General features: G+C 48.1%; 2 protein-coding genes across 2 annotated transcripts; both read left to right on the top strand.

Annotated features, from left to right (window-relative positions):
- The first annotated feature begins 5,831 nt into the window (after window positions 1-5,831).
- Window positions 5,832-6,877, top strand: LOC122193666 (olfactory receptor 51G2-like). The gene has a single exon (XM_042894529.1). The coding sequence runs from the start codon at window positions 5,832-5,834 to the stop codon at window positions 6,804-6,806; it is 975 nt and encodes a 324-aa protein (XP_042750463.1). The 3' UTR covers window positions 6,807-6,877.
- A 3,884-nt stretch (window positions 6,878-10,761) lies between these two features.
- LOC122193664 (olfactory receptor 51E2-like) lies at window positions 10,762-11,718 on the top strand. Its single transcript, XM_042894527.1, has one exon. The coding sequence runs from the start codon at window positions 10,762-10,764 to the stop codon at window positions 11,716-11,718; it is 957 nt and encodes a 318-aa protein (XP_042750461.1).
- The last annotated feature ends 4,689 nt before the right edge of the window (window positions 11,719-16,407 follow it).

Genomic DNA, 16,407 nt, shown 5'->3' with positions numbered 1-16,407 from the left:
GGAGGAGAAATGCTCTCCTTGGCCCTTCCCAGGGATGATGCTGAAGTTTGCAAACCAGATCATTGCTTCCTCCAGGCTCAGTGCTGTGTGTTCGCATTCTCCCAGCACGGGAGGCTGGAAGCTGCCTGGCATGTAGGGTAAATGATGTCAGAATCCCAGGGGAAAGAAACTAGAGGTTTCAGGGTGCATGAAATGTGAACGTGTGCATGTAACTTGGGCTATAAGGAAAGCAGAGAAAGAGAAACCGTGTTGTTCCGTCAGATTGGATCATTCCAAAGAGATTCCAGCTTATGCCTTTTCCAGACACACGTGGAAAAAACAGTTCTGGAAGGAGCCTGGGAGGATCTCTCTTCTGTGCCTTTGCCCTGAGACAGGCTCAGCTCAGCTGAAACCAGTGCTGAGAGATATTCAGAAAAAACACCTGTGGTGGTGACTCCATGCCCACGCACCCCTGCGCCTGCTCCTACACCCATCCCCTGCCTCCCCTTGGCTTGTCTTCCCACGATGGTGTCTTAGTCCCACAGGCGTGGTCATCCCCATCTCCTTGCAGTGTCTTTCTGCACTGCTCTCTGTCCTCTCCCTGCTGCCTCTGAGACTCCACTCCACGGCATCTCAGCTGTTCTCAACTCACCACACCAAGCTTTGTGCTCCTTATGGCCATCTGCCATTCAGCTTCCACTTTCTGATGTAAAGCTATTCCCTGGATAGGCCTTGTTGGCACTGGCGACCATAAGAACTATTCTACTAGATGGAAGTAAGGGTCCCTGCAGCCTGCTATCTTGTACTGAAGAATGGCCATTCATGGCCTTCAGGAAGGTGATTTACAGTTTGTCCTTCTCATTATATGTATCCCAGTGGCCAGTAACGAGCACAGAGGTTTCCTGAACAGGAGGCCACTCCTTGGCCATCAGACTCAATAGAACATGATGAATCCATCCTGCATGAATTTTCTAACACCTTCTTACATACCCGTACCTCCACCTCCCACAGCATGCAGGGGCAATGAATAGAAACATTCTGTATTTATCTACTCTTCCCTTTTCATTATCTGACAGACCTTTCTTGTCATAGAATCGTGTAATCATAAAATCACAGAGTCATGGAATGGTTTGGGTCGGAAGGGAGCTCAAGGATCACGAAGCTCCAACCCCCACCAATGCAGGGCCACCAACCTCCCCATCTCACAGCAGCCCAGGCTGCCCAGGGCCCCATCCAACCTGGCCTTGAACACCTCCAGGGATGGACGGGGCATCACAGCCTCTCTGGGCTCACCACTCACATACTATTATATATATATATGTATACATCCTGTATTGCTTTTTTTGTAACTTCTGAGGGTTGAAGAGCCATTGTGTAACAATCCCACTTCTCCAGGGTCTATTCCATGCCCCCAACCCACCGCCACGCTGCTGTGAGGCAGCCCAGGGGGGAAAACTATTAGATTAGCTCTGACAAGCCTTGGTCTGGCAGGCACAGCAATAGGGGTTAAGAGTGATTTCCACCTTGCAGCTGAGGTGGTAAAGCTAAATTTATTACCATGAGATGTTTAGATACAACAGGCTGCTGGGACATCGGAGGGGATATCTGTTAATCTGTGTTTGGTTTTGTAATATTGAGTTTGTTTTTATTGTGCAACACATTATGATTTTAATTAAACATTTCATGTCTCTCTGGTTATGGAAGGAGGACAGCCAACACCATTTCACCTCTGTTATTCCCCTGGAGAGATGCTGCAAGCATGCTTCTTGCAGAATTTATTATTATTTGCATTACAGATCCATTCTCACAATAAAAATGGTGAGTATTGCCAGTGTGCAGCAGCATCGCCAGGCATAAATCACAGGGAGCTATAAACACGTCGCCCCATAAACCATCAGGAAAAAAAAAACCAGTGCCTGCCAGGGGAGCATCATAAATGGGAAAGATCATTTACTTCACACACTATTTTCACCCGTCAGCCTCACGCTGTTTGCGCACGGGGAGTTGGGCTCCGGTGGCTCCGATTGATTGGCTGCAAGGCCAGGACAGGCCAGTCCTCGGGGCGCCTTATAAACCCTGCCCTCCCCACGCCACGACCTGGGCTGTTCCCCTCTGCATCCAGGCTCGTAAACCAGGCTCATAAAGAAGCCAGGCTCATAAGGATCCCAGGCCCGCGCTGCAGCACCCGGTGAGTACCTGAGCAACGAATGACCTCTCGGCCACGCTCACGTTGTGCTCCTGCTCATCCCAGCGTGGCATTTTGGGCGGATGCTGGGGTGGGGGGGGTTGCACATCCCACTGCTGCTGGGGCTGTGAATGCTGCTCGGGGCTGGGAGTGCTGGGTGGGATGGCTGAGTGCTGGGATGCTGCTGTGCTCTGGGCTTGGTGCACGAACCGGGCTGTGCTCCTGCTGTCTGTGGCCTGGCTCAGCCAGCGGGAATGGCACATTCCTGTTCTTGCCTTGAAAGCCAACAGGACCCGGGCCTTATGGGTGCTGTGCCCCTGGCGTTAATCTGCATCACTTCACAGAAGGGCTGAGCCCCCACTTGGATGCTTGAGTTGGATGCAGTTGTGGAAATAACAAAGCGTCCTCTTGGGGAAAAGAACACAGATGTGCTGGGCTCACCCTGTACTTGCCTACATTGAGGTGCCCCTAAAGCACCAGCACTTTGCTGAAGCTACTGGCAAAAACTGAGGTCAGAGACAGGCAGTGGGGTGGCCTGTGAAGGATGGAGAGGGGGAGAGAGCAGCACCGCTGGTGTGTGCCCTCCATCAGGCACCTGCATGCCCACCAACCCCTACCCTGCGCTCCAGGATGCTAAGCAGAAGCACAGCCCTGCAGTGCAGTGCCACATCCTTCTGGGCTGGCCAGGAGCACTGCTGAGGAGCAGCCATTAATCTTTCAATTCATGCCCTGTAGGTGGGTGTTGATTTCCTCATCAGGGCTCATCAAAGCTCTAAGTGCTGCCCCACGATTTTCAGCTGGGTCATGGATGTACACCTCTGTGCTATGTGGTATATATGCAAGTATAATATAAGTATTATATATGTAAATGTACAAAACATAGATGTGTGCTTATACATTTTATATATTCTAAGCATTTTGTACATTTCTGTATACATATTTATGTTATTTTTGTGCATACACAAGTAAAACTTGGAGGGAAAAAACGGCCTGGAAGGAGATCACTCTTTATAACCCATAGGAGCACACCATAAATCAGAACAGCTCAGCAGCCAGGAAAGCCCATTTCTTTTGGTGTTGTGTAGCATGGCAGGAGTTTCCAGTGTCTGACAAAGCCAGTTTTTCACCAAGGCTTTCTTGTAGAAGGAGAATCCCTGACAACCCACAGTTTGCTCACGCCCAGCCCTTTCCCAGCGGATGCTAACAGTCTTTTGTTTTATCCACTTGCATATTGCTGGAAAGCAGTTGAATCCCAATATCTCTGAGAGTCCTGGATGTCTGCCAGAGGCTGCTGGAAGGGAGACAGGCAGACAGGCACCAATGCCTGCACACAGTTGCTTCTTTTCCCCCGTTCTCCAGGTGAGTCTGGACGGCAGCAGGTTAATTCTCACTTACCAAATGCTGTGGCGTAAGCGGAAAGGGGGAGAGCGGATGGCTCTCACTTTAGAGAGCACCGAGCTGTCAGCTGGGACCCGAGGTCCCCCCGCACCTCTTCCTTTGCCAACGTCAGCCACAATAGGGAAAGCACAGCTGCCCTTTGCTGGACGTGGCCGAAGCTGCGCCTTGCACGGCCAGGGTCCTCCTGAATCACGGGACCGCAGGGCGGTGTGGGTTGGAACAGGCTTTGAAGACGATCCATCTCCAGCCCCCCTGCCGTGGATGAAGTGTGGCTTGCCTTCTTCCTGAACACGGGGCTGCCTGCTGACCGAGGCAAGTCGTGGAGATGTGTGGCTGAAAAGAAAACCAAGCTGGGCTCCCTGGAGGAAAGGAAATGACTCTCTCACTTCCCATCAGTTACACATCGCTTTGGCCCCAGAGCAGGAAGATGTTTGTCCTTGCTAAGCTTTGGGTTTCATTGCCACGGTTGCGAGCAGGCTGAGAGTTTAATGGAGCTAAATCATATTAGGAACATAATAGGTACATCGTGGAGGATACGCGTGTTTATTCAAAAATGAACTGCATTGCAGTAAACCCTCCTGCTCATAATTCGGGCACTTTTTGACCTGCTTGCTTTGTACCCTACAGAAAGCATATTAAGACTGTAGCCACAAATATTTATTTTCATTAATCAGCTCTTGTTTTTCACCTCCACTGTTTTTCCCCATCCACACCAACAGTCTTCCAGTCACAGAAGGCACAGAGAGAGCTCAGGAGCACCATTAGCTTCTCCAGCATCTTCAGGTGCACTGTCTCTCATGCAGTATGGATAGTGCTGAGTTCAACCCCATTGCTAAAGCAGTTCCCTACAGTAGGTTGCACAAGTGGGCATCCAGATGGGTCTGGAATATCTCCATAGAAGAGACTCCACCACCTCTCTGGGCAGCCTGTGCCAGCGCTCCACCACCCTTACCATGAAGAAGATCTTCCACGTGTTAGTACACAGCTTCCTATGTTCCAGTTTTAAGCCATTACTTCTTGTCCTATTGCCACACACCACCAAGAAGAACCTGGCCTCTTCCATTTGCCTCCCATCTCCTTTCAGATATTTATAAACACTGATCAGGACCCCTCTCAGTCTTTTCCCCAGGCTGAACAGACCCAGGTCTCTCAGGCTTTCCTCATATTGGAGATGCTCCAGGCCCTGTATCATGCCTGTGTCTTTCCACCAGACTCTCTCCAAATGATCCCTTTTGGGGATCTTTTTGGGACCAGAGAGCTCAGAGTATTGCAGGTGTGACCTCACTGGGGCAGAGCAGAGGGGAAGGATCCCCTCTCTCGCCCTGCTGGCCACACTCTGTGCAATGCACCCCAGGATGCCATTGGCCTTTTTGGCCACAGGGCACACTGTTGGCTCATGGTTACCTGCTGCCCACCAGGACCCCCAGGTCCTTCTCCACAGAGCTCCTCTCCAGCAGCTCAGCATGGACCTCTACTGATGCTGTGGCTGTTCCTCCCCAGGCACAAGTATCTATATTTCCTCTCATTAAGCCTCGTCAGGTTCCCCCCTGCCCAGCTCTCCAGCCAGTCCAGGTCTTGTTGAATGGCAGCACAGCCTTCAGGGGTGTCAGCCAAACCTCCCAGCTTTGCACCGTCAGCAAACCTGCCTGGGAGGGGAATCTATCCCTTCATCCAGGGCACTGATGGAGACGATAAACAAATATATGATGCTTATTTATTGTCCTTCAACAAAGCAGTTGTGTCTGACCGATCAAACTTCGATTAGTGTTTCTCATCTGTTTCCAACGTTGAAGTCTTCACTGAGACACCAGAGTGTGATTTTTCCATCCTCAGGTCCTTCCACCTCCAGTTAGCACCAAACATTGGTCGGTTTCCTAACAGCTTAGTCTTGGTTGGGACGACTGTGAAAAAAGCATTTACTCAAAAGAGCAACTCAGCCTGTGGAATCTGTGGGCAAAAAACAGTAGTTGCACTCACCAGGAATGTTTTAACTTTAATATTCAGGTAAAAAATGTATGTATTTTTTAAGAAAAGTGGGTTCTTTTTAAAAAATAATTTTACAGTTTAATGGTCAGCTGAGAGTGTAGTCGTATGCAACACTAAGGTAACCATGACAGTGCCCTAAGCGACACAGAGGCATCTGCACAGTGGGGAGGTGGAAGAATGTGGGGTTTGTCATTGCACAGTTCTCTATGCAGTGGAGAATCCAACTGTGGAGTTTCTGTTGTTGATTTGTTTTAGGTATAGGTCATGTGAGATCTGAGCTGGGATGGAGCATGACTCACATTCCACGTGGGAATTCAATGGCTCCTTCTATCAGCCTTCAGCTTTCCTCATGATGGGCATCCCAGGCCTGGAAGCCTTTCACCACTGGATCTCCATCCCTTTTTGTGTACTCTACCTTATTGCTCTCTTGGGAAACTGCGTCATCCTATTCGTCATAAAGAAGACCCAAAGTCTTCACGAACCCATGTACTACTTTCTGTCCATGCTAGCAGTCACTGACCTGGGGCTGGTTTTATGTACACTGCCTACTACTCTGGGCATTTTTTGGTTTAACATCCGAAGGATTGGCTTTAATGCTTGTCTCACTCAGATGTATTTCATTCACATACTGTCCTTCATCGAATCCTCCGTGCTCCTGGCAATGGCGTTTGACCGCTTCATTGCCATCTCCCATCCACTCAGATACCCCTCCATACTGACCAAGACGACTGTCACAAAGATAGGGCTGACAATCATACTGAGAGGCACGGTCTCCCTTCTTCCAATACCTTTCTTGCTAAAGAGGTTAACCTACTGTGGGAAGACCGAGCTTTCTCATTCTTTTTGCTTCCATCCTGATATCATGAACCTAGCGTGTGCAGATATAAAAGTCAATATCTTCTATGGTATGATTGCTTTGTTCTCAATGGTAGGGATGGACTTTATCTGCATTGTGCTGTCCTACATCCTGATCATTAAAACTGTTGTCAGCCTTGCAACTAAGGAGGAGTGTCTCAAGGCTTTGAATACATGCGTCTCCCATATCTGTGCTGTGCTAATATTCTTCATTCCAATGATTGGACTGTCCATGATTCATCGTTTTGGAAAGAACTTTCCTCCTCTGGTTAGCACTTTGGTGGCCTACACCTACCTTATAATCCCACCTGCTCTCAACCCCATTATCTACAGCATAAAGTCCAGCCACATCCGTGAGGCTTTGTTCAGGGCACTGAGGAGGAAGTGTGAATCTGACTGGTAATCTCTGCCACCAGTTCTGCCAGAAAATGCTGGTGGACATTTTTGTGCTCAGAACTACTGGACCAGTTTCTTAGTGCTGTACCCATGGGTGTCACTGCCAGGCAAAGGAGCTGCTCATCCCTCAACCCAGAGCTGTGGTCTTTCCTATTTCATCCTAGCATGAGGCTTGGTCCTTTCCAACAGCCTGCACACACCCCAGGTGCGGAAGCCACACTTTTGGGGAAACAATTACAGGAAAACGAGCTTCTCCTTTTGAGTTGCACATTGCAGCAGAGCAAGGAACCTCTGCGATATATTTCATGGTACCTAGCAGCCAGATCATATGTAAGCTTCACCTGGGCTCCCTTGCATGGGGTCATTGCTCCCTCATTGCATGTTGCTGCATAACTAACCAAGACCACAAACTCTGCAGGACAGGAAGAGGCCAAACGAGTCGAAGTCACTCTGGAGATCACAGTGAGTAATTCTGTTCAACTGGAAACACCCCAGAAGATGGAGATCATTTCCAGAGGTTGAGCACAGAGCGTTTTTGGAAGATCACATCATTGTAAGTGAACCCACAACTCTTGGTTCACTTAACAAACGGCTCAGCCCTAACCTTCGTCTGTATTTCTAAACTGCCATACACACTTACAGTGCTGCTACTGCATCTCCTCTTGCTTTCTTTGAGCCTTACTAGCCTGCCAAGTCTAATATTCAAGCCATTGGTTTTTTGTATTGAATGTAAAGTATGTCTACCATATATTAAAATAAAATACATGTATCACTGAAAAGGAAGAAAAAAAGAAGACAAAGCCTTTTTTTTCTCTATTTATCTAATAGGTTGGAGTTGTTTGAAGCCTTCAGGATTTGCTGTACTTGAGTACAGTACTGTATGAGTTAGGTGTGCATCAGATGGTGCTTGGGGGTCAGCTGTGGATAGCTCTCTCACTGATGAGAGGTTTCCAATCTAAATAGGAGTGGCTAATCCTCCTGACATTAGTGACCGTGTGCTACAGCCTTCCAGCTAAGATCCATCAGGCACCAAAAGTCGCCCTCAGAGGGATGGGAAATGGAGATGTCCAGGGTCAGGTCACACATGGACGTGGCAGTGTCTCCAAGCATCTTGCTCTTCACCAAGATGGATCTCAGCCAGGCAAGCAGAAGGGTTTCACCACCCTCTTGTCTTGCTTCATCCCACATAGAGAATGAAACTGCCCCAAATCTTCTACACCTCCTGTGTTGCACTTTCATTGGTTTTAAGCCACATCTGGGGCAGATTGGGCCTTTGTGCAAAGAAGGAAAGGTCTTCATTTACCCTGCGGGGGTGAAGAAGCCGAGGGTATTGGGACAGCACTGCATACCAGAACTGGGCTGTTGCTAAGCTTCTCCCACTTCAGACTAACCCAGAATTGGTGTCTTCTTCTTTTTTTGGTCTATTCATATCTGCACTTCTAATAAAGACAGAAAAGAATAATGAGAGTCCTTCTCCATGAGAAAACGGAAAGGCAGAAGGGATGATTCCCAAGGGGAGGATTCCCAGGACATTCTTTGCATTGTGCTGTGCTAGTTACTTTGCAGCGTCCCTGTGGGTCCTCACAGAGGGTGAAATACTGCTCAGTAGAACACCACAAGACCTTCTGCCCAAACAGTAGGCACAGCAGCTCCTGCTTGCATTGAGTAGCACCTGGTGGGAGCTCTTTGCTCAGAATACCTACGGTCCAGGCTGGTGCTGGTGGCCAGCTGCTATCAGAGGAGTAGGAGAACAAGTAAGTCTTAATGCAGGAAAGCCTACAAAAGAGCCTTGGCTGGAGATGCTCAGCTTGCAGGATCCTCACACAGCACTGCTCCCTGATTGAAAATTTGCAGACTGTTCTCAGAAGCAACAAAAGCCAGAGGAGCCAGAGGTGCTCCAGCAAGGAGACGTGCATTCAGATGGTGCTGGTGAGACAGAGGAAATGCATAGGGTATGTGTTAGTGCAGCTGGAAGCCACGCCGGGGTGAGGATGCAGTGCATCTGATGCACCTCCATCACCCAGTTCAGCACAGCTTCATCTGCCTTTGTGTTTCCTTCCCAAATGGAGCAGCTGGAGGGCACCAGGCAGGTGTTCAGGATCTGAGAACCGGTATAAGGCACTGTCCATTAGGAACACACACTCACAGATCTTAGTGGCTGCTTCTGGGAATGGGAAAATTAATTGTGGCTTGACATGTGGGAGTGAAAAAAAGATAGACGAGCCACTTAAACCTACTAATTCCTATTCTGTGACGCTCTGAGCTCTGCACTTTGTATCATGGGATGTGCAGTACTTGCTGATGGATTTATTTCCTATGAATCAAGAGGGCAGTGCGAGACACATCACAGGCATGGCTTAATGAGGAAAGGAGAGGAGATGGAGGAGGAGCAGGAGAACAGGATGGAAAAAAGAAAGAGTGGAAGGGGAGGAGGAAACACACAGCCAGTGTGGCTTTGTAGAATTTAAAGGAAAAAAAGTTCAGATGAAAAATTCTGATCAGCTCCAGCAACAGAGGAAGACAGCACTGAGCACTACGACAATATCAGCCCATTCCCCAAAAGAGCCCATGCTTTGAAATCTGAACACACACGCTTCAAAACCCTTGGCAGACACTGTGCCGGAGGTGAAGAGATGCAGGAAATGGAACACATTCCCTTCTCACTGCTGCACAGGATGGGAAAAGCAGAGAGGACTGCTCAGTGGTGAAGGCTTTTCCACCACCTGCTTTATTCTTGGGAGTTCACTCCATGGGACAAATCTGGTCAATGTTTATGAGTATTTTCTGGGATCAGCCACAGTGGTTGCTGTCAGTGGTCCTCTAGCTGGGATGGCTTCTCTGCCTCCATGTGCTCACCTCTTGCCAAATGCAGCCACTGGGGATCAGCCAGGGAAAGCAAATCTGCACTCCCTGCTGTTTTAATAAAGGTATGGATGGACCCAGTTCTCTGCTCTGCATAAAGCAAGCTCCTTCTATGGATGGTGTTGGTCACGCTAGCAGTCCAAAGCCATTAGCCATTCCTGAAAACATTGGTGCATTCCTCAGTGCTGAAGGACTAAAGATCAAGTGAAACGTCCAGGGAGTGTTGACTTGTTGTGTCTCTCCCAGTTGCATTCTCTCAAAAGGAATGAATAGGATGGCAGAGTTTTAGCAATGAGAATCATGCTGTCCTTACACTTTGGTGGGTGCAGGTAAGTTGACTCAGACACTTGCTGGCAGTTACTGAAGTGTTTTGTGCACTCCGCTTGCATCTTGGTGTCCACTTGCATCTTGGTGTAAGTGGTTTGCTGCAAATGTCCTTGCTAGAATAGCTTTCAAACAACTTGATACCAACAGTCTGCCTACTGTGTTTGCAAATTGTGTATAAAAAAACAGCATGTGAGTTTTATTTATCATAGAGTCAGGATGGAATAACGTCCCATCAGGGAAATGAGCTATGATTTCTGTTTTAGGATGAGTGATTCAACACAGACGTGCAGTAAAAACAGAGTTTTTTGCAAACAAATGCTACTTTTAGAACCATTTGGACTAGTAACCTGCAGTAAAAATGTGTAGCATCCCTGTTTTACATGGGTGGGGTGTGGAATTTGTTGTCAGAAAGCTCAGCAATGCTGCAGACAGCCTTGCTGTGGGACTCAGGCAGGGTCTGCACCTCTGTTCCAGCCCTCCCAGACTGCCCCAGGAAGCTGGGGTTGTACAGCTATGTGGTGGTGACACTGCTGTTGTTTCAGGAATTGGTGCTTCTTCCCAACAGCTTTAAATCCCAGTGTTTTTAAAATTCTGATCTATGTGAACAGAAGGGCAGCTTAAAGCCTATGTTTCTGATGGCAGCGTAGTGCAAAGGAAAGGCTCAAGCAGAACTGGAGGTGTGCAGGAGCAATAAAGATGTGTTTTATTTGATTTTGCCCTTGCAGCAGAGGACGTGCCACAGCATAGCATGACTGCTCTTCACCCTGCATGCCATGCCCTTCCCCAACAGCTCTGACCTCAGCCCATCCTCCTTCATCTTGGCCAGTATCCCAGGGCTGGAGGCTGCCCATTTCTGGATGGCGATCCCTTTGTGCTCCGTGTACCTTATGGCTGTCGCAGGCAACTGCATGGTGCTGTTCATCGTCAAGACGGAGCCCAGCCTGCACGTTCCCATGTACTTCTTCCTCTGCATGCTGGCTGCCATCGACCTGGCCTTGTCCACCTCCACGGTGCCACGTGTCCTTGCCTTCTACTGGTTCAACACCAGGGAGATCAGCTTTGGAGCCTGCCTTGTCCAGATGTTCTTCATACACACGCTCTCGGCCATTGAGTCCACCATCCTCCTGGCCATGGCTGTGGACCGCTACGTGGCCATCTGCCACCCGCTGAGACACGCTGCCATCCTCACCAATGCAACGACAGCAAAAATAGGGCTGGCAGCCATGGTCAGAGGAGTTCTCTTCTTCCTGCCCTTGCCTTTGCTCCTGCTGCCCCTTCCCTTCTGCAGCTCACGGGTGCTGTCACACTCCTTCTGCCTGCATCAGGACGTGATGAACCTGGCCTGCGCCAACACGACCCCCAGCGTGGTGTATGGCCTCACTGCCATCCTGCTGGTCATGGGGCTGGACGCCCTCCTCATCTGCATCTCCTACTTCCTGATCCTCAAGGCTGTCCTGCGGCTGGCATCGTGGAAGGAGAGGCTCAAGGTGTTCAGCACCTGCATTGCCCATATCTGCGTGGTCCTGGCCTTCTACGTGCCACTGATCGGGCTGTCAGTGGTGCACCGGTTTGGGAAGGATCTGGCCCCGCTGGTCCATATCATCATGGGGTACATCTACATCCTTGTGCCAGCTGTGCTCAACCCCATCATCTACGGGGTGAGGACTAAAGAGATACAGAGGAGGATCCTAAATTTCATTCACATACACAACAACAGAACTGCCCAGTGACTTGTGCTTGGATGTTGTGTCCTGTTCCCACTCACTGTCTCAACTTGTTTTACACTCAGAGTCCTTGGAGCTGGGGCTGTCCTCTGTGCAGCACTCAGCACACTGTAGGATCCTCTAAGGTGCTATCGCAGGGTAAAAGGAAAATAACAGCTGCAAACTGCTTCCAAGAGTGCTTACTCCACCAAACCTGGAGTGAGTCTACCATGATGATCCAAATCCAACCCTGATCCAGCAGATATGGGAAGGAAAAAATGTCTCAGCAAACTAACAGTGTCTTGACACTGCAATTCTTTGTCCCCATCTCCTCTCTAATTTGCACAGCTGAGTGAATGCCACAGTCGTTCCTGAATGATTTAGATAATTCATGGGTTTTGCTCGTGATGTGCTCACTGTCCAAAAACATTTTAGCAAAGTTTTTGGCTAACATTTATTTTTAAGTGAAATAATTGCGGGTAACCTTAAAGGTGCAGAAATGCACTTTAAAAGTGCTCCACCTCTATAGTCCTGTTCTGATCTACTGGGTGTCCAGTTAACACAGCTCTGACCCCTCACAGCTCACAGCTATTGACAGGGGTTGTGAAAATAATTTTCATTTATAATTATATTCTGGAAAACCAGCCTCTCAAGAGAGAAATGAGGAAGTTGTAAATGTGAGGGATCGTCCCCAGCTGAACGAATCACTGTTTCCTAGTGGAAGGTGTTTCATTCTTTGACTTCACACGTGTATGAATTTCCAAATGAGCTCAAGATCTCCACCTTCCAGATTTTTCTTACAATTCCAAGGTATTCTGCATTAAATCAGAATATCTCATAGCCTCTCCTCCCAAGAGTCTCACAACTCTTCTTTCAGTGGGAAGCTATAAAACTCTTTAAATGTGATGGAAGCCTTCAAGTCTTGGGGCCAATGAAGGTGTGAAAGATGATGCAGATGATTTTGTGGTTTGAAGTGCATTTGTTTTGACCTTCACCAATCCACAGGCACATACTTAGAAATGTAGCTTACCAACAATGTTTTTCTGGAGAATAGAAAAGAAAAAAAGAACAATGTACAAGACATTTTTCACTGACATCATCTCATAATTTGGAAAAAGGTTAAAGACCTTGGGAAGGGATGTTGTGTCATTGGACTTGCAATGAAGCACACCGATTTAAAGATGTTCTCATATCTTTTCTTTCCCCAGTCCATTGAAAATCTTGATGTACTTTGTCTTTACAAAAATGATTTCTTCTTCGTAAACAGAAAAAGATCCAAGCAATCCTTTCTTTTCCCTCTTGGCTTAAACTCTCGCCTTGTTGCTTGTTGGCTATTTTAAACTGTGCTCTCCATCCCCGAGGTAGCTGTGGAGTCTCCCTCCTTGGAGATCTTCAGAAGCCATCTGGGCTGCATTGCCAGGGGAAGGAATGCGTTTGCTGTTCCCACAGATCGACTCTGGAGCAGCCCCTGGAATTCCTCTGGTGAGAGGGCTGGGTGATCTCTAGCTGGCTGTCTCTACACAGGTGAGTAACAGAGAGGGAGTCATTTGGGCGCAAAACCCTTCATGTCAGGACATCTCACAGATGACCAGAGGTACCAGGGACTTCTGTGACCTGTGCTCCATTAGGAGGTCCAGGAGCTCTTGAGCACTGCTATCTCCATCAGCAGAATATTATCAAAGAATCCATGGGGCAATTCGGGTTGGCAGGGAGCTCCAAACATCTCCAGTCCAAACTCCCAATCGGCGCAGGCACAGCTTCAGGGTCAGAAAGGAAGCAAAGCTGCTCATCCAGTCTGCTGCTGAAAGCCTCCAAGGACAGATGTAGGACAGCATCTTTGGGCCTCTATTGCAATGACTGACTGTCCTTACTATGATTTTTTTCCTCTTTTTATCTGGCTTGAACCTCTCATTTCAACTCACACTTGTGTCTCATCCTCCCACTGCACCACGCTGTGAAAGCCTGGCTTCGTCTTCCCAGTTACGTCCTCATGGGCAGGGAAAGGCTGCTCATCTTGGGAAGAGCCAAAGCTCTGAAGCTGAACAAGCCTATTTTCCTCCTCAAGTATCACTGATCCAGCCCCAGCCACCCTGCTAGCTATCAGATGAATATTCTCCCCACTGTCAGTGCCTTTTTTGTGCTAGGGCCCCAAACTGGATTGGTTACCTAGATGTGGTTTAGCAAGTGCTGGGTAACCCCTCGAGGACACGGCCTATCACTGTCTAGAAAAGTCATCCCAGCACCCAACACAATGAACACTGGGAGGGACAGGTAGAGAAGGAGAAAAGACCAAAACAGAAACGCCAGGGGGTGTAATTCTGCACTGGCTCACAATATACGTGTGGAATCATGCTTTGCAGTCAAAGAGTCATAGGGTGCTTTTTTTTTTTAGTGCTAAATGGATCAGAATCCTTGGGGAAAGCCCACAGAATTATGTTTAGCTATGAAAAAAAAAAAAAAAAACAAAAAAAAAAAAACCTGTATTTTGGAAAACAGCATAAGGAAAATGTATTATTTCCATCAGAGAGAATGGAAGCAAAGAAAAGCAAGCAAATACCTCAGAAGTGCAGAGGTTCAAGAGCTCTCCTCCCTCACGGCTGCCAGGAGTGGGCACACAGAGGCAGCCGTGGTTCTTGTCCAGAGCAGCAGACCAGGGAGCCCTGCTCACTCTTGAAGCTTTCATCACTGTGTTGTCTTTGACGTGTGGTTTATCACTGTGGCACCTTGTCCAGCCACCAGCACCGCTGGCTCTGAGGATGCGTGGGATGTTTATGGGATTGCATTTGTGGGGTATTAAATTCCAGAGAGAACTTTATGCCTGTCTGTCCTCCTGTCCAGCACAGATCTTCTGTTGCACCAGGGCCGTCTTACATCTTGCCCCTAACTCCTAGTTGTGCTGAAAGAGGATGCTCACCCAGAGCACATGCTGCTTTACTTGAGGGCCTTCAGCTGGCAGGAAATACACTGGAGTGTGGCGTGATTTCTTCTGATTGCCAGCTAACACGGGAGGAAAAGCAGTGTCCTCTTTGTAGTCTGTATTTCTGTAGCTTTGGACTCTATGAAGCACATTTTGCTATAAGCTTTTCTCCTAAATTAAAGCACATTTTATTTCAAAATATTTTCATTTACGCAAGTTACAAGTAGTTTCTACCTGGGACTTAAAAGCAATTCCATCCCTTGTCATTTTTGTCAGATTCTGTTTTATTAGAGCTTGACAGGCAACATATTTTCATAAAAATGGAAACAATCTATACCTGCCTAATGTGATTGGAGAAGTGTGAATGAATTCTCCAGAGGCGCGCTATGGATCCAAACACTTTTCAGATGGCTGTGACATTGAGAAATGGCTCCTGCTCGTTCTCCATATGTTCCTTATTTTGTTTCCTTTTGTACTGAGAGAAAAATTAATAAAGGAAAATGAATGAACCATCCTGAAAATGCTGTGTTTTTTTTTACTAGCCATCCACTTCTCAGAAAGACTGTTAATAGAGCCACAGAGAAGGGAGGTATGATGAATCCTTCCTTAAGGAGCTTCTGGGTCCCTGATACATTTGTCCATTGTGGAGTCCCCAGGTCAACACGATCCTGAAGTAATAGCGGGCTCCAGTGAGAGCACACGGTGTCTGAATTCCTCTCTCCACCATGAGCAGGACCAAGTGCCACAGGTGGGGATGCACAGATTTTGCTGGTCTTCACTCAGCCCCAAGTACCTCACAGAGGAAGAGGAAAGAACCAAAGTCACTTGAAAAAGGGAGAGAAAAGGGAAAGGAGACATAAGGAGAGAGAAGTAGGGGAAGGCAGAACGCAAGGAAGGCTTGCATACAAATGGAGAGAGAACAGGAAGTCACTGGAGCACAGAATTGGCAAAGGAGTCAACAAGGAGTGACATGAAACCAGTGCAGCGGTTGGAAATGAACTATCAGTGTTGATATGTTCACTGATTGTTGGGATTGATAGAGTTTAAGACAGTCCAAAAGAAAAAAACAAAGGTTTCTTACAGAGATTTCTTACAGAAATTGACATGGCCAAAGATTTGATGCAGAAATGTAATGAGAAACTTCATCAAGAGGAAAATGTCCCTGGCAGTGACAGAGAAGGAGGCTTAGACTACCTTTAAGGCACCTGTCCAACCCAAATCAATCTTTGATGCTATACTGCATGGACACCACAGAAACAGCACAGGGAGGTACAGCGTGCCCCAGTGCAGAGCAAGTAACTCAACAAACTCTGGAAGATACTGTAAGAAAACAGATAGAAAACTGACCAAAGTTTTAGATCAAAACTGTACTACAGACGATGAGGTCATCAGCACTGAGGTGGATAAAAGTTGATTTCTTTTGTGTTTCTCTTTTCTCTCCCTAATTACATTACATGCTCATCGGCAGGGGAAATTCAGAACTCTGCTGAGATTTACCTGTAGCTTATAAATATCTCCTGGTCCCCACAGTGCCCAGTCCCTGCCTGGAAACCTGCACAAGGCAGGTGAGTATGGAGGGTTGGGGCAGAACTTGGCTGGTCTCGAGGCTCGCGCTCTCCCTGGACATGCCATGCCCTCCCTTCTTGCTGCTGCTGCCCCTCTCCCACACAAGTGACCACGGCCCCAGGGCAGTTGCTGAAGGCTCTTGCCAGGTCCCCAGCACTGCCCTGTCTGTGCTGCAGGGCTTCTCAAGCAATCCCTGTCCCCACCTATAGGGAAAATCCCGGGAGCTCAGCCAT

Source organism: Lagopus leucura, unplaced genomic scaffold (genome assembly GCF_019238085.1).
Source record: "Lagopus leucura isolate 7727_CA_CO unplaced genomic scaffold, USGS_WTPT01 239-6_obj-0_obj, whole genome shotgun sequence".
NCBI classification, from domain to species: Eukaryota; Metazoa; Chordata; class Aves; order Galliformes; family Phasianidae; genus Lagopus; species Lagopus leucura.
The sequence above is the reverse complement of the archived record's forward strand: the minus strand, read 5'-3'. Positions and strand labels throughout refer to the sequence as shown.

What these genes read in the sequence shown, in the direction of transcription:
- LOC122193666 (XM_042894529.1), top strand. Translation starts at nt 5,832, where the DNA reads ATGGAGCATGACTCACATTCCACGTGGGAATTCAATGGCTCCTTCTAT.
- LOC122193664 (XM_042894527.1), top strand. Translation starts at nt 10,762, where the DNA reads ATGCCCTTCCCCAACAGCTCTGACCTCAGCCCATCCTCCTTCATCTTG.